The sequence below is a fragment of the Podarcis liolepis genome (assembly GCF_965112155.1).
Source record: "Podarcis liolepis genome assembly, chromosome: 10".
In the NCBI taxonomy this organism is placed as follows: Eukaryota; Metazoa; Chordata; class Lepidosauria; order Squamata; family Lacertidae; genus Podarcis; species Podarcis liolepis.
In genome coordinates, this window is record NC_139562.1 from 32,196,326 (window position 1) to 32,218,424 (window position 22,099).

Consider the following 22,099-nt stretch of genomic DNA (forward strand, 5'->3'; position numbering starts at 1 on the left):
CCTCACATCTCCCTTACCCTGCGTTCTCAACAATAATTTTTTTTAGCAAATTGTTACCTTGAGTCGTACCTTATTTGTTCTTCTCACATGTTACATTTCTTATCTTAAAATTATTATTATCAATTAAATATGTCTTAAATTTTCTTTAAGTTTACTGGAACCATATTTTTCTAAATCGTGCAATTTCTTAAGATTCATACAACTTAAACTGTTTTTGTAAATAGTCTTTAAACTGTTTCCAGTCCTCCTCCATTGTTTCTTCTCCCAAATCCCGGATTCTGCCAGTCATTTCCGCCAGTTCCATGTAATCCATCAATTGCATCTGCCATTATTCCAGTGTGGGCAAATCTTGTGTCTTCCAATACTTTGCGATGAGTATCCTTGCTGCTGTAGTTGCATACATAAAGAAAGTTCTATCTTTTTTCAACACTTTCTGGCCGACAATGCCCAAGAGGAAGGCCTCCGGTTTCTTTGTGAAGGTATATTTAAATACCTTTTTAAACTCATTATAGATCATTTTCCAAAAGGCCTTCACTTTTGGACAGGTCCACCAGAGTTGGAAAAATGTTCCTTCAGCCTCCTTGCATTTCCAACATTTATTGTCAGACAGGTGATATATTTTTGCTAGTTTGACTGGGGTCATGTACCACCTATATATCATTTTCATAATGTTCTCCTTCAGGGCATTACATGCCGTGAATTTTATTCCGGTGGTCCATAACCTTTCCCAGTCCTCAAACATGATGTTATGTCCGATATCCTGAGCCCATTTTATCATGGCTGATTTAACTGTCTCATCCTGGGTATTCCATTTAAGCAGCAAATTATACATTCTCGAAAGTACCTTAGTCTTGGACTTCCGGTCGGTGCCAGCGCTTAATGGCGGTCCTAGCTCCGAGCTCCGGAGAAGGACTGCTTCGCAAGTTCGGGTCTTACCCGCTACGGCAAGCGGGGGACCCCTAAAATCCCAGGCGCTGAAGCCTGAGAACAAGGAGACTCGGTGGGCACCTTTGCGCCCCCCGGTACCGTGAAAGAGCCTTTTTAAAGGCTACGGATCGACATCGGGAGTGAGCGCGGTGCTGAGAGTCGCTACCCAGCCTGCGAAGTGAAGCCGCGTCGCCATAAGCGGAGAGCGCCGATTCCTTCCTGAAAAGAAAATTTGGACTGATTCCCCGTGAGTAAGAGCTGAAAAATAACCGGGACTCTTTGAATTTTAAAAATTGGGCTAAAAACGGGGGAGATTTAAACAAAGGAAGTCTGCCTCCCCCCGACTGCATGAAAGCGAAAGCAACGGAGCTCTAAACCTGCATCCGTTTAAACCCGCTCTTTGATCAGCTAAACCGGACATTTAAACCTTTGATCTCCCCTCTAGCAAGCAGGGCAGAGGGGAGGTGAATCTGACCAATAACTGCATGATTTATTTGGGGGAAAAAACCTCTGCTGTCTCATCTATTTGAAAGTACGAAACGGTCTGCCTTTTCAGTACACTGAACTGACTTTTTCCTGTGAAGCGATACTTTGATACAAAGTTTCCACAGTGCCTGACTACTGTATATTATAAGAAGAAACAGTATAAATTGGGCAACTGTGGCAATTTGAAGTTATAAGCATTTAGCAACATTGACTTTGACTGTGTTAATTTCCTTTTTTCTTACTTCTTGGACTGTCTCCTTTGTTTTTGTATTTGGAAATTTTGCTCTATGGCCATTTTGATTTGCTCCCTCTAGAGGATAAAGTAAAGCTCGGCACGGCTTAAGACAGTGGAATTTTCCAAGGGAGAATAAATCCCGTGGGAATTGACCTTGACATGAGTGGCCCACAAGAAGAGATAGTCACAAGAGCCAAGATCAAGCAACAACAACAACAACAACAGTTGCAGCTGCAACAGGCAAAGAAAAGAGGCTCAATCTCAGGCGCAACAGCCGGATCAGCAGGAACAACAGGTCAAGACAAAGGAGCAGCCGTTTCTATGGAAGCTGTGACAGAGGCCCTGCTCAAGATAAACCAAACTCTGGAGTCTTTGACAAAACAGACTTCAGAGAACACACAAAAATTAACAGAAATATCAGCAAGATTAAACCAGAATACAGAATCTATAAATAAATTGGTAGAGGAAAACGCCACCACGCGCCAAATTGCCGAAGAGGCCAAAGCCACTGCTGGAGAGACACAGGAGAAATTAGAGCCGCTTGCCAAGAAGGTCTATGAGCATGATGCAACTTTGGCCTTGTGGGAGTTACAGAGGAAAGAGAGAAACTTAAAATTAAGACTGATTCCGGAGAATGAAAGAGACAGCCTTGTGGAATATTTGACACGGGAGTTTGCGGATTGCTGGGACCTTGAGGAAGACGAATTCAAAATTACGACTGCCTTTAGACTGGGGAAAAAGCAAGACAGAAAGACACCGAGAGATTGTCTGATTACACTCAGATCCAAGGAGGAAAGAGACAAAATACTAGGATTACACTTTGAAAAGGCCTTGCAAATTGGAAATTCAGCTGTACAGATCTTTAAAGACATCCCAAAATACATTTTGGATTTAAGAAACTTCTACAAGGACTTGGTTCTCTTGCTAAAGAAGAATTCTATTCGTTTCAGGTGGGAGTTCCCACAAGGACTGTCATTCGACTACAAGGCAAAGAAAGTGAAAATAAAGACAATTCAAGATAAAGACAAATTTTTGGCAAGATACCAGGAGGACTTACAGAAGGGGACTGTGGACGCACTTGCAGAACAGAGGAGAGCACTGGATATCCTGAATCTCTCGTTTGGACAAAAACCACCACCATCAGAAGAAGAGCAACAACTTGGAGCTGTTGGAGGAGCCTTAGGAAAATAACAAGATGGCTCTGCAATTCCTTAGTTGGAATTGTAATGGGCTCAATGGGCCTTTGAAGAGAAGACAAGTATTTCATATATTGAATAGAGAACAATTGGACTTGATATGCTTACAAGAAACTCACATAACCAGAGCCCACAGGAGATTACTTTCAAACAAAAGGCTAGGACAAGAATTTATTTCATCAGACAAAGTTAAGAAGAGAGGAGTTGTAATATATGTGAAGGAGAAATGGGCTCCAAAAATGATATCTAAAGATGAACAAGGGAGATATCTGGCTGTGGAGATACAAGTACAAGGAGAAAAATTCTTAGTTGTTGGAATTTATGCACCAAATGAAGGCAAATCCGACTTCTTTAAGAGACTTCATGAAACTTTGATGGACTATCTGGATTACAATATGATAATTATGGGAGACATGAATGGCGTGGTCTCCACCAATATGGATAAGGCACAAAGACTTACAGTCACCAAAGAAGGGAGACTCCCTAAGACTTTTTTCGAAATGACTGAAAACATGGACTTGATAGATATTTGGAGAACAAGGAATCCTCTGGAGAGAGAGGGAACCTTTTTCTCCCAAGCAATGATGACCTGGACCAGAATCGATCAAATCTGGGTTACTAGTGGAATGGCTCCAAAGATTAAGAAAGTGGAAATCTGCCCAAAAACTTGCTCCGACCATAACGCCGTGAAGATGGAGATGAAACTCACAACAACTGGTCAATTTAGATGGAGAATGAATGACACCCTCTTTCGAGATAAGGAGATTCTCACGAAGGCCCAAAAGACCCTAAAAGACTATTTTGAAATAAATTTGAGGACCGACGTGGAGAAAAGAGTGATCTGGGACGCAAGTAAAGCGGTGATGAGAGGATTTTTGATTCAACAAAACTCAATAAAGAGGAAAAAACAAAATGAGAAAAAAGAGAAGATTCTGGAAATGATAAAGGAAGGAGAGAGGAAATTAAGAACAAAACCAAAGTCTCAGGACATTTTAAGAGAGATCAAATTATATCAAACACAATATATGGAATTGATGAACCAAGAGATTGAATGGAAGATAAGGCAAATGAAGCAAAAGACTTTTGAATCAGCAAATAAATGTGGCAAACTTTTGGCATGGCAACTGAAGAAAAGGCAGAAACTAAATACAGTTACAAGCCTAGAGGTGGATGGAAAGAACATATCCAAACCCAATGAAATCAGAAATTGCTTTTTAAGTTATTTTAAAAAACTCTACACCCAAGGCCCGCAAAATGAAGAAGATATAGACAAATTCCTCGGAAAATATGGACTACAAAACATCTCTCATCAAAGTAAGATGGATTTGAACCAGAGAATCTCAGAACAAGAGGTAGAGGCTGCCATTCAGAATATGCAACTGGGCAAATCTCCGGGACCAGATGGACTGACTTCCAGATACTACAAATCGCTGAAGGAATGGTTGACTCAACCACTAAGAGAAGTTTGTAATGAGATCCTTGAGGGAAAAAAGGCACCTGAATCGTGGAAAGAGGCATATATTTCACTCATACCAAAGTCAGAGACTGAAAAGACCCAACTTAAGAACTACCGCCCAATATCTCTGCTCAATGTGGATTACAAAATTTTTGCAGACATTTTGGCAAAAAGATTCAAAAGAGTCTTGATGGAGAAGATTCATAAAGACCAAGCAGGCTTTCTCCCTAAAAGACATCTAGCAGACAATGTAAGGAATGTAATAGATATTTTGGAAAAGCTAGAGGTGAATATAAACACTAAAGCAGTATTGATTTTTGTGGATGCGGAGAAAGCCTTTGACAATATTTCTTGGAGTTTTATGAGGAAGAATCTTCATGGGATGGGGGTAGGTCAGGGTTTTGAGAATGGTATGGCTGCAATATATTCTGAACAAAAAGCCAAACTGATTGTAAACAATGTTGTGACTGAGGAACTTAAGATAGAAAAAGGAACACGACAGGGGTGCCCGATTTCCCCATTACTTTTTATTTCAGTTCTGGAGGTGTTGCTGAATATGATAAGAAATGACCAGCAGGTCAAAGGTGTGCAGGTCGGAGCTAAACATTATAAGTTAAGAGCGTTCGCAGATGACCTAGTATTGACTTTGCAAGAGCCAAACACTAGTACGAAAAAGGTTTTAGAAATAATACAACAGTTTGGCCAGGTAGCTGGATTTAAGTTGAATAAGCAAAAAACCAAAGTTTTAGGGAAAAACCTAACAGATATGGAAAAGGAGAAATTTCAAGAGGAAACAGGTTTGACTGTGGTCAAGAAGGTCAAATACCTAGGGGTTTACTTAACATCTAAGAATCAGAATTTGTATAAGGACAACTATGAAAAATGTTGGTCAGAAATTAAAAAAGATTTAGAAATATGGTCAAATTTGAAACTGTCAATGTTAGGCCGAATTGCAGTAATTAAAATGAATGTATTGCCTAGAATGTTATTTTTGTTTCAGACCTTGCAGATTATTGATAAGATGGAATGTTTTAAGAGGTGGCACAAAGATATCTCGAAATTTGTCTGGCAGGGCAAAAAGCCCCGAATTAAATTTAAAATATTGACAGATGTTAAAGAAAGAGGGGGTTTTGCCCTGCCGGACCTAAAATTGTACTATGAGGCAGCAGCTTTTTGCTGGCTCAAAGAATGGATGCTCCTCGAGAACACGGACATCTTGGATCTGGAAGGTTTCAATAACGCTTTTGGTTGGCATGCATATCTTTGGTATGATAAAGTCAACAGTGCCTTTAAAAATCACATTGTCAGAAAAGCATTGTTTAATGTTTGGATAAGATATAAAGATCTATTGGAAAACAAAACCCCTAGATGGGTGTCACCAGTGGAGGCTAAAGCAGTGAAGAAACTCAATATGGAGGTCGGATGGCCGAAGTATTGGGAAATTTTAGAACGGGATGGAGATAAGTTCAAACTACAAAGTCAGGAGAAATTGAAGCATAAAGTAGAAAATTGGTTCCAATATCGCCAAATAATGGAATTTTTTAAACAGGATAGGAAAGTCGGTTTCCAGGTGGAAAAATCAAAATTAGAAACCGAACTGTTAGAACCCAATACTAAGAATTTATCTAGAATGTATAACTTGTTGTTGAAATGGAACACACAGGATGAAACAGTTAAATCGGCTATGATTAAGTGGGCTCAGGATGTTGGACATAACATTATGTCAGCTGACTGGGAATGGTTATGGAACACCGGTATAAAATTTACGGCATGTAATGCCTTAAAGGAAAACATTATGAAAATGGTATACAGGTGGTACATGACCCCAGTCAAGCTGGCAAAAATCTATCATTTGCCCGATAACAAATGTTGGAAATGTAAAGAGACTGAAGGTACCTTTTATCACCTTTGGTGGACATGCCCGAAGATTAAGGCCTTCTGGGAAATGATCTACAATGAAATGAAAAAGGTACTTAAATGTACCTTTCCTAAAAAACCAGAGGCCTTTCTCTTGGGCATTGTCGGCCAATTGGTGACAAAGAAAGATAGAGCTTTTTTCATGTATGCCACAACTGCAGCAAGAATACTCATCGCAAAGTATTGGAAGACACAAGATTTACCCACTTTGGAAGAATGGCAGATGAAAGTGATGGACTATATGACACTGGCCGAGATGACAGGCAGAATCCGTGACCAACGAAAAGAGACGGTGGAAGAAGAATGGAGAAAATTCAAAAGCTATCTTAAGGACTACTATAAACTTAATGAATGCTAAAATGCCGTGGTTTCCAGAAACAAAGGGGTACAGGGATATAAGGTCAGATTATAAAAGAGGACTAAGATGATAGAGATTGGAAAGTAACAATTGGGAGTTGCTAGTTGAACTATGGACATTGGGATGCAGAGAGGGGGGGTATGGGGAAGTCCAAGAAAAGAGGTTTATGAAAATATGTTTGAAACTATACGTGTATGTTTGTCATTTTTAGTGTTTGTCTGTTTTTCTTAAAAATGTTGTAAAACCAATAAAAATTTTATAAAAAAAAGAAAAAAAAGAAAGTACCTTAGTCTTTGGTTCTAACAGTTCTGTCTCTAATTTCGATTTTTCCACCTTGCTTCCAACCTGCCTGAAGATTATCAGAGATCGCAAAGAAAGGAATATATGACAACAAGAAGATGAAGAAAGTAATAAAGAGACTATCTGGATAGAACTGGATAGAACTGTTTAATTAAAGCAGTAATAGAAGTGATGTTTGGATCCTCGTTCAGAGCTTGATGTATGGGTACCCCCCAAAAATTGAAAAATTTGGCTGTATAATTTGGAATTAATGTGATTTGAAATAATGTGATATGATTGGCATGTTAATAAAAATTATGTTTTTTTAAAAAAAATTAAAAGAAAACAGCAAAACAATAACCCTCACTTCTTGCAGTCACATTTAAAAGGCTGTAGAATATTAATCAGCCCAAGGCCTGGTTGAAAAGGAATGTTTTTGCCTGATGTCTAAAAATATATATTGAAGGTGTCAAATGCACCTCCCTGGAGAGAGGATTTCACAAATGGGGAGCCACTACAGAGAAGGCCTGTTCCCCTGTTGCCACCCTCCAGATCTCACGTGGAGGAGGCACATGAAGAAGGGCCTCAGATTATGAACACAAAGTTCGGGACGGTTCTTGAGGTACATAGATATAAACAAATACTTTATCCCATAATATTGGCATTGAAAAGATAAATTACCACAAGAAAGAACCTAAGTAGCTCTGATATCTGCTTATACCAGTTATGCCATAGTCTTATGGCTAAGAACACTTTGACCTGAACTATATGAATATATACTGAAGCCATGACCTCATTTTTTCCTTTTCAATATCTTTTTTAATTTCAAAATTATGTGCGTTATGTGTACAAGCATTTCAGCAGATCACAATAACAATATTTTAAAATGATTTTATTTAAAATTATAAAAATATACAGTTGTGTTGTACAAGTACCTAAAGGGACTATAAAGTATATAAAATTTTTTTATCATTAAATACACAATGTAACTACACAGGGCCCCTTCCCCGCAAGCATGTGGGGCCATTCTGACTGGCTTTGGCAAAGGGCTGATCAGGAAGGAGAGAGAGAGAAGCACAGAGAAGTCCCTCCCTCTGAAGCCCAAATCAGTATAAACTGTTTGCCAGTTTCACTGAGAAGTAGGGAATTGGAAGAGTTGCTCCAACATGGATGGTTTTGTCATACAGGGCAGATGTATATAAGAAGTCCCTGCTTGGAACAGATCTGTAATCTATTACACAGATGTGTGTTCTGGCATGGATAGGTCTCCTGTGGAACCTGGGCTTAGCAAGAAGGTGGAGAAAGCTTCTCCTGAACGACTGCTGATTGGGGAGCTTCAAGGATCCTGTATCTCTGTCCTCACAGTTTTCAGGTCTCTTCTAATAGGAGTCCGGGGTCATGACAGCCCCTTTCAAAAGCTTGATTTATGCACTGAAATGGGCATAAGTAGATTCTGAACAGGTCTCTAGGGAAAATGCTGAATACCCCACAGCCTCCAAGTGCAACTTTGCATTAAGAGAACGGGACTTGGGGTCACATTTTCAATGCTAGCGTGACAAGCGGTGGCTGGGGACTCCCAACCCCTTTCATCTTCTCCAGGAACTTGGGGCTCCAGACATACCTTGATTGACTTCTCCGTATCCCAGATGTTTGTAGATAGGAAAGAAGGGGCGATCAGCAAAATCTTCTGATTTATGGACTAAAGCTTCTTTCACAGCCTTGTAACCATTCAGCACCACCACATTTGTCCAGAAGTTCTGCAGGCTATAAATATTCCCATATTTCTTACTTAGCTATAAAGACAAGAAATGGGGGACATTTTAAGATTTCTTACCATTCCTACTCTGTCAAGTCCCAAGGCCAGTTACAGCATCATAATAATAAAAAAGAGAAAAAATTAGCATTGCAAAAGCAAGCCAAATCATGCCAGTGAAAACAGAGCAGTACACATTTGACGGAAGAGGTGGGACTGATAAAACAAAATACCTCAACTATCAAAGGTGAGAATAAAGGGATACATCTTCAGCATAGGGACAAAGCTTTGCAGATGATGTACCTCAGTGGGGCTGCCACAGAAAAAGCCCACTACTAGGCTGCCATTCCCTGCTCCTGAGGGTGACAGAACTACCAAGAGAGACCTCTCTGCTGATCTTAACATTGTATGCTGCATTTTGGACCAGCTGACGTTTTCAAAATGTCTTCAAGGGCAACCCCATGCAAAGTGCAGTGCAGCGCAGTAGACCAATCTAGAGGTGAACAGTTGTGGCATATATAATTGAGGACTAAAATGATAAAACCTGGTCCATGAGAATGTATTCTGCCCAATGTTCCAGAATCCCTGGAGCAGAATTGCTTGCAGCGGTATTGCTTAATTACATATGTGGAGAAGGAAAACTGCTATTGGAGCCAGATAAAAGGCCTAGCAAGGAAAACAGTGTTTACCCAACAAATAAATAAAAAAGCTACTGTTGATATTTTGGAGAGGACAGAATTTAAACCTTGGTACTCTGCTAAAATAAACACCAGCAACTGTTTCATAACATCCAGCAGAGCAAATTATTCCTGTATCACAAATAAAGCTATATTCAATTATGCTGCCAGTAACAGACCCATTCCATGGATGACCACAGGAAGCACAGAAGCATCTTGCCCATGCCCAGCACAGCCTCACTCATTCCTCCAAGCGACCAAGACACATGGCAGCCACAATAACCTCACATCAAGAATTTCACTCATTAGAACCACATAGTCGAGCTTTTACCCTGGATCATAACACTTTTTTGTTATCTTACTATCATCATAGGATTCAGTTATTCATTTTAGGATTCACGTTAAGATTTGGTAGAAGTAGTGCAAAGAGTTTGGAGGTTTGGAGTACATTGTCAGCAATATGCCAATGACACTCTACTATAGGGTTGGGTTTCCTTCTGCATTGTGAAAAATGCAAGCACAAAATCTCCTTGCCATGTTTATGGGAAATATATTCACCTGCTATATGGCGAGGCATTACTGGCCCAACAGTTGACCCACCCATCCCGCTCTCCTTTTAAAGAGTGGGGCAGGACCAGTCAGTTGCACAGTTCTTGTCCCAAGCAAAAAGACTGGGGATGCAAGTGAAAACTCCTATAGCTCTAAGAGTAGTAGTAGTAGTAGTAATTTATTTATACCCCACCCATCTGGCTGGGTTTCCAGCAAAATATTAAAAAGTGAGTATGAGACTTCCGGAACAGCACACCTACAGTTGGGTGGGGATCTGCGCTCCTGATATCTCAAGGCAAACCCGGCGTTGGAGAAGTTTATTTAATTACAGTGGTGCCTCGCAAGACGAAAAGAATCCGCTCTGTGATTCTCTTCGTCTAGCGGTTTTTTCGTCTTGCGAAGCAAGCCCATTGACGGATTAGCGGATTAGCGCTATTAGCGGCTTTTAGCGGCTTATCGGATCAGGAACTCGCAAGACATTTTCGTCTTGCGAAGCAAGCCCATAGGAGATTCGTTTTGCGAAGCACCTCCAAAACGGAAAACTCTTTCGTCTAGCGAGTTTTCCGTCTTGCGAGGCATTCGTCTTGCGGGGCACCACTGTATTTAAAATTTTGTGTATATGTGTATATTTGCAATGTTTTGTTTTGACTTTGTAATAATTATGCTAGAATAATAAAGCACTTAAAAAGAGAGAGAGAGTATGTGACTAGAATGCAAATCAATGTGTGCCACAAAAACACACACCAAGGAAGCCTTTCATTTCACTTCCACAAATGACTCATTCACACTTTCCTTTGTTCAACATTTCTAGGCACAAGTCCAGGCTTTCAGGTCCAGATCCAACTTCTTTCTTTCTTCTCTGATTCAGTGGTAATGATAGAGTTTTCCAGTGGAGAGTGAGGGGCTAAAAAAACAAAGTTTGATATGCACCAGGAAAGCACCAACCTGCGCCTAGAAGATGAGTGGTAAAAGACAGTGCTTTTTTCTGGGGGTACTCAAGGGAACGCAGTAATAGCACCGTTTCCCCCCAAGTGTTAAAAGTGTGGCACTTACTGTAACGACTTCAAGGTGAGTGCTGGAACCTTTTTTCTTTTCCTTTTTCTTTTTAAAAAACACTGGCAAAAGGTAAATGGGGATGAGCCCAAAGAGTTAACAAACCAACAAGAATCTTTCCTTGCAGGTATTTGCATTTTCAAATCTTAAAAGCATTATTTTGCAATCTAAATAAGTCTCCAAAATGAAAGGTTGCAACCACTGAATGTTCTCTTCTGCCCTCAAGCAGCTTAACTGAAGATTCTAGTTTTGTTCACCAAGGCTCCAGGCAATAATAAGATTTGAAATATGCATTCTGGGTAGATTATCCCCTGCAAATGCAGGATCACAAAAATTACCATTAATGGAAATTATTGTTGCTCCTCTTTCAGCCCTCAAATTCCACAGAATACAGTAAACCTGCAACTTGCACACATTTTACTTGTGTGCATTCAGCCTTACACATGCTGCAAAAAAATTAAAAAGGGGTGGAAATTGGGCGGGGTTCCAGGAAAAATGACTTTGGCTATCCCACCCACCACTGAACCCAATGGCTTTTGACGATCCCCGAATTTGGCTTTATTCCAAGAACATAACCCTCACGTAAATTGCCAGCTTACTGCATGCCTAGTTATGGAAGGCGTACTTGCAGTAGCAGGGCCAGATTAAACCCAAGTTACCAGGGCTTAAAGCCCGCTGAAATCCATAAAACAAGTTAGTCCCAACTTACTTAGGGTTCAATCATAAGCTAGATCCACTAGGATGAGTAAACCCAGCCCACACAGCCCCCACGCAGTGCCAAAAAATGGTGCAAGCATCAGCGGTCATGTGTGTGCTGATCGTGCACAAATGAGGTCACCTCTACTAAAAAGAAAACAAAATCTCAATCAGGAGTTCTTACGAGTTCAGGAGTTCTTTGGTGTGCCACATTTTATGGGCTCTAGAGCAGTTATGGAAAGCAAAATGTGTTTCCAAGCCTAACTGAAGCATGTTTGTGGTCACCTTCCTTTCTCATACTGCTAGGGTGTGGTTCCAGATAGTAGTTCGAAAGGGGTGCAGATGGGAAACAATGTTATTTCTTCCCCCTGCAGTCCACGCACTGCACTGCCTGCATTTCCCCACGGACCTCTGCTCTTCCTGCCCAACCCTACTGCAGACAGAGGCCAGGGCGGTGCATGATCTCCACAAGGCCCAAGTAGCATTGCAGCACCCTAAAAAAAAACAGTGCCTGCAACTTTGCTTAGACACCTTCCAAGTTTGGCACAGCAAATGAAACCTGAGGGTGTGGGTAATACTGGCCAGACATGCCCTTTATTAACACTATGGAGTTTCTATAAGAAAAGTGCTTGGGTGTGTATAGGCTTGCTTCATTTCTGTTTCCCAGCCCCCAGGAGGCACTTACCTGGGTAAAAGAAACATGAGGGCTGTGGAAGTCAATCTGCAATATGGTGCCAATGAAGGGCAGGGAGACTGGCCCTGGAGGGTAGCGGCTCCAGCGTTTCCGACGCTTCATGTAATCAAAGGCCAAGAGGAAAATAACGAGAAAAATCCCCAACAGCATGGGGTTGTTCCATACAGCTGTGAAGAGGGAGCGCAATGACAGCAAGCGATCCATGATTTTGTTCTTCTCTGGATAAATCCCCTTCTGCTTTCCTTCGCCTTCCTCTCTCCTCTGTCAGCCCCTTTCTGTTTATTTTTCAACTTGTACGTGTTGTTCTAGCTGCTGCTCCTCCCTATCCACATAGTTGTGCTCTCTTCCAAGAAAAAAAGCTCGCTGCTCAAGTTTCGCAACAACTAATCTATCACAGCAACAAATGAAAATCTTGTGGGAGTTGCATCGGAGAATAGCCCCGCCTGCAGGCAACAAGCCTGCCTTCTTGCTGTCAGTAAACAATACTTGTCCTTGCATGTTAACTAGAAAGTGTCCATAAATAACTTTGGAGAGTGCCCACACGCATTTGTCTTTTTTTTTAATGAAGAATAAACTGATTTAAAATGTTCAGACAGTTCCATCCAGCTTGTTTCTCCCTCTGCAGTTCTGGGTGCTGAACGACAGTCACAATTCCCTTTGCCTGGGGATCACCACTAACATAATGATCAATTGTTCAGAATGAATACCCCCCCCCCCTTTCTTTCTGTGGATGTATCTAGACAGTTAAAAAATCTGTTCCTACCTCATTTCAGCTGCACAAGGACAGCAACTATAGATTTGCCCATACATTCATTTATGCTTGTCCAGCTATAATATCTGATCTAGTCAGGTTTCTATGTTTTCAAAGCGCTTCAAAAGTTCAGATAGTAGAAAAGGAAGCATTAGCCTCTCCATAAAATTGACCAGCGGTGCTGCAAAACAGATTGCTGTACAGTTCGTATGACTGCTGTTGATACCTAGTGAAGATTGTCCGTGATGAATAGCACATTCAAGCACTACTGAATGATTTAATATATAATACAGTACTAGCCATATATGTGTTAATAAAGTATTCAGAGTTACATTGGTTAGACCAGAAACTGTGACCTCTTCTAGTCCCTTTCACAGGACAGACTTTCAAATACTGACTTCAGGAGGTAACATAATATCCATTGGAGCTGGTGGAAGAATACCCAGCTGCAGTTTTCTCCTCTTCTTGAAGGCTGGATGATATGGAGAAACATTTAGGCAGCACAGAGAAGACATGCATGAGATGTGAAACTGATTAATCTGAAGAAGTTACTATGTCTATATTTGTATAGAAAATAATAATAATAATAATGATGATGATGATGATGATGATGAAACAACTTCAGAATTTGCAAACAACAACAAATGAAATCCAGGAAGTTTCTGATGTCTTGTATATCTTTAATTATTGCTCTCTCTCTCTTTTTATTGTATTTTGATACAGGAAGAATGCAATAAAACCAAACAGGAGGCTGGTTCCCAAAATGCCTGTTTATCACTGGCTTCAGACTAGTAAGCACTCTCCTCCTGTGGGTCAGAGAAGAAATCTCAAAATATGCAAAATAATAATAATAATAATTATTTTATTTACCGGTATATCCTGCCTATCTGGCTGGGTTTCCCCCACCACTCTGGGCAGCTTACAGCATATATAAAAACATAATAAATCTAGCCGTATGATGTACTGATCAGAGCGAAATATATAACAAAGCAATCATAAGCAACATTTGCACTTTTTGTAGAAACAACAAAATTTCAAAACACACACACAAATAGTCAGTGTATGCCCTCTAGTGTTACTCTCGGGTTTGACAGGATTTGCAGGGAATAGTGTTCAGTCCTGAGTTCTCACCTGGTTTATTCCCCTCTCTCCCATCTCCCATGTAGATTTTTCAAAACATGGAGTAATAGGAACACATTTAAAGATAGAAGGGTGGGGGAATACCTTGTGGAGAAAGATTTGAAGATGTGGATAAACCAAGGAAGAATGCTGGGAGCAAAAACAATGAGATGGGGTGGGGAATCTCCTGTCCGTGCCAAGGCTGCCCCTCCCAGTCCATTCAAGGCAGGATTACCATTGATGCAACAGGTTCGTGCCTGCAAGGAGGCCCAGAATGTGAACTTTCATTAAGAAACATTAACTAAATCTCTAGTGTTCCTGGAATGAAAGTTAGACACTATTGCTGTATTTTGGGGCTGTTTGGGCTATCTCTGCTGTCTCTTCTAGGTTGAACCCAGCCCAGTAAATACAATTGGATGGCAGAACTGGCCACTCTTTTTCCTTCTAAGTTGAGGACAGAACCTCTCTCTGTGTAAAAAGGTAAAGGTAAAGGGACCCCTGACCAATAGGTCCAGTCATGACCGACTCTGGGGTTGCGGCGCTCAACTCGCTTTATTGGCAGAGGGAGCCGGCGTACAGCTTCCGGGTCATGTGGCCAGCATGACTAAGTCGCTTCTGGCGAACCAGAGCAGTGCACGGAAATGCCATTTACCTCCCCGCTGGTTCGGTACCTATTTATCTACTTGCACAGAGTCTCTCTGTGTGGTGGTGGTTAAATAGGTGTTTGATCCAAAAGACTTTTGCAAAGTTGGGAACAGGTGGTTATAGCAAGCCAGCCTTTCTGTTCTGTTGCTGTCAGCCAATGGAGTGGTGGTGGATCACTGCTCTAATCCTGTGTTTGCTCCTCTTGCTAAAGCTGCAATCTCAACCTAATTTACATGGAAGTAAGTGCCCCACCCCCACCCCAACTCAGCTGGAGTTAGTGCTAAGTAAGCATGGCAGGGATCCCACTGCAAAGGGCTGACATGCCCAGTTAAGACGTCCCCTTCTGCAAGATTATTTGCTCATGGAGGCATTTTGAGGAGGATGTCGTTTATGATCTCCTGTAGTCCCACCAGGACTCCACAGGGTCTTTCAGAAACTGAAAGGGGTGGGTGGGAGTTGTGGCTGCTCTCCTCTCCTTTAGGCTTGTTTGCCCACGAGAAACATTGGGAAGTTGAGAGGAGGAGGAGGAGGATCATTATTCTAGCTGGCTTTTGCTCCCTTTGCTAAAGTTGCAATCCTAATCCCATTTACCTGGGAGGAAATCCCATTATAGAAGAGTATGGTTGGCACCAGTCTTCTGTACAAAACAATCCATAAACCATGATTACCTCAAAAGGTAAGCCCCAAATAGATTATACTGGGTTTTTCTTTTGTGTTCACATTCTGGATTGTTTACTCAGCAAAAATTTCTGGTGAGTTCAATGGAAATTACCCCCTAGTAAATATATATGGGATTGCAGCCTGTGCCTCCCAAAATTCTGAAGAACACCCTCAATTAATTTTGTAACCAAGTTATCTGCAGCAGATGGGACTCTTTCACAATCAAATTTCTGGCCAAGCATTTTGCTACACTCCCCACCTGTTCAGCATTCTCCTAACTTCTCAAATCAAGTTTACAACCGAGTATAAACCTAATCTGTCCCATGAGGTCACACCTGTTTGCTCATTTTTATTCTACCACCATCTTATTCACCCCCCCTGAGTATCGTTGCTGCAATAAAGGCAGCGGCATTTATTTTTTCAATTTTTATTCCACTGTTCTGTGGAGAACTTCAAGGTCCCACTCAAGCTTTTCAACAACTTTGAGGATAAGGTTAGACAAAGACCGTTTTCAAGTCAGGTGGTAGGCAGGGACCCCCGTTTTCTCTCCTGCCCTCTTCTTTCTGTTTTATTCTATCATACACACAGGAACCCCAGCCCATTTTACAAACACAGATGCACCCATCTCCTCCTCACTCCCCCATTAAGCACTCCCTGCCTTCTCTTCCTCCTCCTTCCAAGTTGTTATTCGTTCTTGTGGTCTGTTTGCAGCCTCCAAAGCATCTGCCCAGGGCTGGCTCAACCATGAGGCAAAGTGAGGAAACCGCCTCAGGCGGCATGGTCCACTGGGGCAGCAGTTCCTGATGTTGATTTCCCCCCCCCCCCCCCGTTCCTGATGTAGATCTTCCCTGGCTTGGAGGGCCATGCCATTTTGGGATCTTCATCAGATACTAAAATGTACTGGGCCTGCCCTGCACCTGCCATTGCTTCCCTTCACCACCTAGCTTGCACTCCCACAAGATGAGTACCCAGCAATGAGAGTGATGGGGAAGCATGCAGGCAGATGCACAAGCTCAGAAGCTCAACCCTGAAGCAAAGCAATGAGAGCACCTGTCCAAAGTCTTCTCCCATCTCGTTGAGAACAGAATACTTTTGGTCTCATCTAGCAGGACTGTTATGGTCTTCCAGGCTACACACAGAAGTCCACAGAACTCTAGAGGCAGAAGAGTGGAGGCTTGCACTTGAGACTAGGGACACTTCAGGTGTTTGCAGACTCTGTATTTTGCAGTTGGTTTTCAGTGGCACACCAGGAAATTCAGATTGCACAATCATAGTGGATTTGGAATGCTAAAGGAAGAAATGCGAAGCCTGCTCTTGGGAGGATAAAAGAATCGTAGCCAGTCCTGCCTGCAAAGTGTAACAGATCAAAGATGCAGGAAGCTTTATCTCATGGAAGGTACTAAGGCAATGCAAATACACCTGGCAATTAGAAGACGGATGGACAAGAACAACTGAAGTGTAACCTTTTTCTGCCATATTGAGTTTTCTGCCATTTGTCAAGAGCTGAGTGAGGCTGTTCCTTTCATGGTACATATGCTTTACCACCAATCACATCCTTCTAGATCTTGTGGATATTTTCCAGTTTGCAGGATGCCAATTATAGAGTGCTTTATCCTAGGAATCCTTGAAGACTTGCTTAAGTGCAAGACTGGAGCCATCTCTGAATACAGAATCATTTATAAGAGGAGGGGCTTGTTGAACCTTGGGCATGACAGATTTAACTATGCTGCACTACGCTTGGTATCGTCTACAAAGGTTTTCTGTTGAGAACTTGGCTCAGGATTATTACGCTATGATTTCAGACATTCTATCTTCATTCCCCAGCATCAGAAAATCCCAGCTCGCAGAACAGCAGTAGCATTGTGGGAATTCCAGTGTATGAATGGTAAACACATTAACAGCTCCTATTGGATAAACAAATGTAATAGTGAATGAGTTGACTTTACCTACCTCACAGCTGCAGTGCCAGAGCAGGAACTGGAAATAACCCAGGCAGGAATGAATGGTAGTGAACTTTCTTAGATTAAGGGGCATCATGGTAGGAGTAAGTGTTGGGAGTCTAAACAGTATGTAAAATACCACTTGCAAAAGTCACCACTGAAAATGGAGCCACAGATGCTGTAACTCAGTGATGGCCAAACTTGGCCCTCCAGCTGTTTTGGGACTACAATTCCCATCATCCCTGTCCACTGGTCCTGTCAGCTAGGGATGATGGGAGTTGTAGTCCCAAAACAGCTGGAGGGCCAAGTTTGGCCATCACTGCTGTAACTAGAACAGGGACCAATACTGAAGGTAAGCTTTGCTTCTGCACATGACTGTGGCATGATGGGAAGCTTTGCTTCTAAGCTTTGCTTCTGCACATGATGCTAAACAAACTGTTCTAATACCAAGACATTCCCTCATCATCCCAGAATGTTCAGTTCATATTGAGTTCATGAAAACATTACACTCTGACCTGTTCTTAATGCATAGTTGACCACATCTATCAGAATGTAATTGTTTAAGCTTTGCTATATCAATCACTAGTTATAATTTAATTAGGAGGTTTTCATGCCGGTCTAGTTCTGTGCTCCCTTTCCCAGCCTTTAATCTATTGGTGATTAATGCCTATATGTAACCTTTACTTTGTACTTGTGTTAACCAATCAGCAACAAGCGCACCTTTACTTTGTACTTGTGTTAACCAATCAGCAACAAGCACACATGTGGCAATGTTGTAATATTCAATAAAAGGGACTCCTCGAGGCTTGCTTGAGAGATGCCTCCCAGATGACACCTGCTACTCGTCTGTCGCTTATTTCAACCCAACACAATACTATGGTAGTAAATAGGTGCTGAAATTGGTGAGAAGAAGCAAAGGGAGCAGATGCAGTAGTGGTGATAATCAGGATACAGAGGAAGATTTTTCTTGTAGGCTCCGAATTGCTAAGTTTTCATTGTGGAATCTAAGTGCAGAGCTCACGAGTACTTATAACAATTGCAAATATCCCAGTGGTCAGCAACAGGATGTTCTCTAAGTTAAACACCATGTCTCAGAGGAATCAGATGACATTTGTGAGCTCATGTACCTTTAATATCAACCCCAATGGACTATCCAAAGCCTGATGAAATGAGTAATTCCAGGGCTGTGAATGTTGTAAAAATACAGGAACAATGTTGATAGTGGCTTCTGCTAGATAAAACACCCTCAGAAAGCTTGCTGTATATGAGTGTGAATAGTTTCTCTGAACCATTCAAGGTGGCTAGGGAGACATACTTATCTTAAATCTAAGAGAGCTAAGTTGGTGTGTAAATGACCCAAACAGCAATCACAGAAAAAACTGCAACTGACAGGAAGAGCAAAATACATTACATTCCACAGAAGAAACAAGGTTAAAATGAAGTTTATTAGGTTTTTTTGTGGGGTTTTTTTGTTTTGTTTTAGTTTTTTATATAAAACTGTTTGTGAAACAGCTATTTTATTCCCATGGCAGAGTGACCACTGAAAGATGCACTAACCCCTTCTTAAGGCCTTAACAAGAGAAAAAGTTTTGTTTTTTAAAAAACTCAAATGTTTAAAAATTACACAATGTACAAACAAACTAAAAGTAACCATGTGGTGTAGGCTGCTAAATAGACATTCTCCCTTCCTTCCTTTGGGAAACAAAAGACAGAGAAGAGAAGGGTTAATTGGATTTTCCTGGTCAGCTTAACACACACTGATTATGTCAACATTCAGACTTCCTGTTGAATGCCCCTTTCTAGCGGGCAAGCCCACATCCTCCTCCTCCAGACTAGCCCCCAAAAGGCAGCAGCTCCTTGGAATGACTTGGGAGTATTTGTCAATGCCAAGAATGGCACAAATCCCCCACCTTTTGGTACAGAGTAACGTATAATAAGGTCAGAATATCTGTATATGAAGCTAATAGAAGCCACTCTTATTTCACAAGTCACATGACATAGGAGTCTTCTGGTGCTTCCTTTCTTAATAAAAATAAATAGCGTTTCTTAAAAAGAAAAAAAAAATCCCCTTTTCACACATACACAAATACAAACATCCCATTCCCTGCAACCATTCATTCCCACCTCCCACCCCTACGGACAATTTCACCAACATACAGGGGGGGGGGATTCATATTCTTTAAAACCTGGGTTATCTGTTGTGGAAGTTGGAGTAAAGAGACAAGTTTGATTAAGCAAGCTCATAACTCCTTTTGAAACAAGCTGAGTTCCATTTGCAAAGGCCTTGTTTGAATTTTACTTATACTTGTTCATAAGCAACTTGGAACATATATGGGTCCTAAAAATTCAATTTAATGCATAAAAAGGGATAGCGCACCTTTCATTTAAAACAAGTCTATCAAGACTAAAAATAGATCTTTATATATATAATCTATATATATATTTTATCCCTCCCTCTTTAATTCCCCCACTTTCTTTTCTTTTCCCTCCCCATCCCATAGTCACTATGGAGATTGTGTCCATGAAAACAGCTGGTTCAGACTCCTTGATCATATTCTGTGATGTTGTCGGTCAAGTGTGATGAAAGAGTTGATGAAGGAAGTGCTGGCATTGGCAGGCACATCAAGAGAGGGGCATGACTGCACAGTGGGAAAGAATCCATCCAATCATGAATGTCCACCGCTTTCTTATCTCAACAGCTTAACCTGTAACAGGAGAAAAGCACTGCCATTAGAAAAATGTGCATGTGCTAAACATTTTTTATTAACTTGTTGGCAAAATTTAAGTTCATAGCCCAAGGAAATGTTGTAGCAGCAATACTCCAAGAACTTTAAAACTTGGTAGAACTGTTTATGAAAGTGTAGCATTTATAATTCTTTTTTCCTTAAACCAAAAACCCTTTTAAGGTCGTGAAAAGCAAGCAATTCTTCAGCGATTATATGAAATGAAAAATTATAGCCCATTCCTTTCTGTTTAAGTGTCCATGTCAGAATTCATTACATTTAGCGCTGGGATATATGGCTGTTGGAAGATACAATGTGTGGCTAATTTAATCAGAGGGTGAATCTCTGCTACAGCCTGATAACAGGGCAGCCAATGAAAGGGGCTTCATCTCACCATACTTTGTATGGCCCTGCACAACCACCAGATAGCAACCATTAAAAAACCAACTCAGAATTACTATCTAATGATAGATTGGCAACCATGAGTACACACTAAGGAGATGCTTTAACTACAGTAGCCAGTATTGTCTGGATTTAGAGGTAAGATCAGCTGAAATTTATCGGTTCTATTTTACTGGAGGCACAAATGTCACTTTAAGCAGTTTGTGCAATGGCATGTGTATGTATTTAATTTCCTTTGTAGACCATTATTAGTCACTCTAGGACAAGAAGTTTCAGACTCACTCCATTCTGCTAGTTAAGAGTGTTATACTCAGCCTTAAACATTCTGCAAATGCTTTAGGTGAAGTTCCTTTCAGATTGTCCACAGAATGTGAACTATTATTATATCTTTCCTGCATCTTAAATTAGGAGCCCTTCCTATGAATGTTTGTGCTTAAGTAAGCCCCATAAGATTCAGTGATACATCCAAGTAACTGTGCACAGGGTTGCAGCCTAAACCAACCAACACTTAAAAGGGGCTTAGCTAAAGTGTGAGTCCTTTGCACGAGCAGTGGGGATCTTAAGAGTGATACTGACTTTTCAAATTGACTCTTCCATGCTTGTTGTTGTATGGATATATCAAATATGAATGAGCCCTATTCCCCAAAAGAGGGGGAGGGGCTGGTTAGCCTTTCTATCTATCAGACCACTTTTCTCTATTATGAGTGGGACCTGGGAAATTCAACTGAATTTTCAGTTTGAATCATATTCCCTTATATCTCCTTGCTTCTTAATTGTGGGTCTTATTCCTGAGCACACTGGCTACCAACCATCTATCTTTCAGATACTGTAAACTGTTTTGGACCACTGACTTTTACTTCTATAGGAGGCATACATGCATCTTGCATTTGAACAGCTTAAGCAAAGAAAGAGGACTTTTAGGTCGATTTTTAAAACTAACTTAAAAACTTAACAGTGAAGCGTGAAGACCGCTCCCTGCAAGGCCCATTCCACCTGGCCTAGGAGGTGGGGCCCAGACTCACCCAGCCCTACTATGTTAAATATGTATTCTGTAGTTGACCTCCTTTGTAATGTTTTATTTTGAAACCTTTAAGATAATATTTTAGTTTTCTGTTATATTGCTTTGACTGTAAACTCTATATTTGATTTTCTTCAGATTGTTTTATTTTTGTTTTACTGATTTAATATGCTGTAAACGGCTTTGAGATTTTTCTTAAAAATATAAAGCAGTGTAGAAATTTAATAAATAAATAAATTTCTTCAACATTAAATGCATTTTAATTCCTTTAAAGGAATCTTTTTTCCCCCCGTCATAAAACTTTGCCTTAGTTTTTAACTCTCTGCTTGCCCTTAGCCATCCACTTTGGTTCTGTTGTCCAATCTTGATATTTGGGGTGGGGTCTTTTTCTTTTTTCTTTTTAATGGCATGAAGTCTTGTGGCTGTAAAAAGCATTATTACTGTTTACTGATCCTTGGAGAGGCAGAAATGAATGGCTGGAACAAGGCGAATGGAATTGGGAGAAAATCCTGTGTGTTACAAAATTTTCATGACAGATACATATTCGCGCTTTCCTTGAAAGAGC

General features: G+C 40.9%; 1 protein-coding gene across 22 annotated transcripts in view; it reads right to left on the minus strand.

Annotated features, from left to right (window-relative positions):
- TCF20 (transcription factor 20) overlaps positions 1 to 22,099 on the minus strand; it is a 201,662-nt gene that overhangs the window by 11,007 nt on the left and 168,556 nt on the right. For 21 of the 22 annotated variants that reach the window (XM_083462632.1, XM_083462644.1, XM_083462643.1 and 18 more), the window contains one exon: positions 18,818 to 20,096. In XM_083462632.1, coding sequence (XP_083318758.1) covers positions 20,079 to 20,096 — 18 coding nt within the window. In that variant the 3' untranslated portion in view covers positions 18,818 to 20,078. Of the gene's footprint in view, positions 1 to 8,475; positions 8,648 to 18,817; positions 20,097 to 22,099 lie in introns of those variants that run through there. The other variant, XM_083462639.1, reaches the window with a different exon arrangement.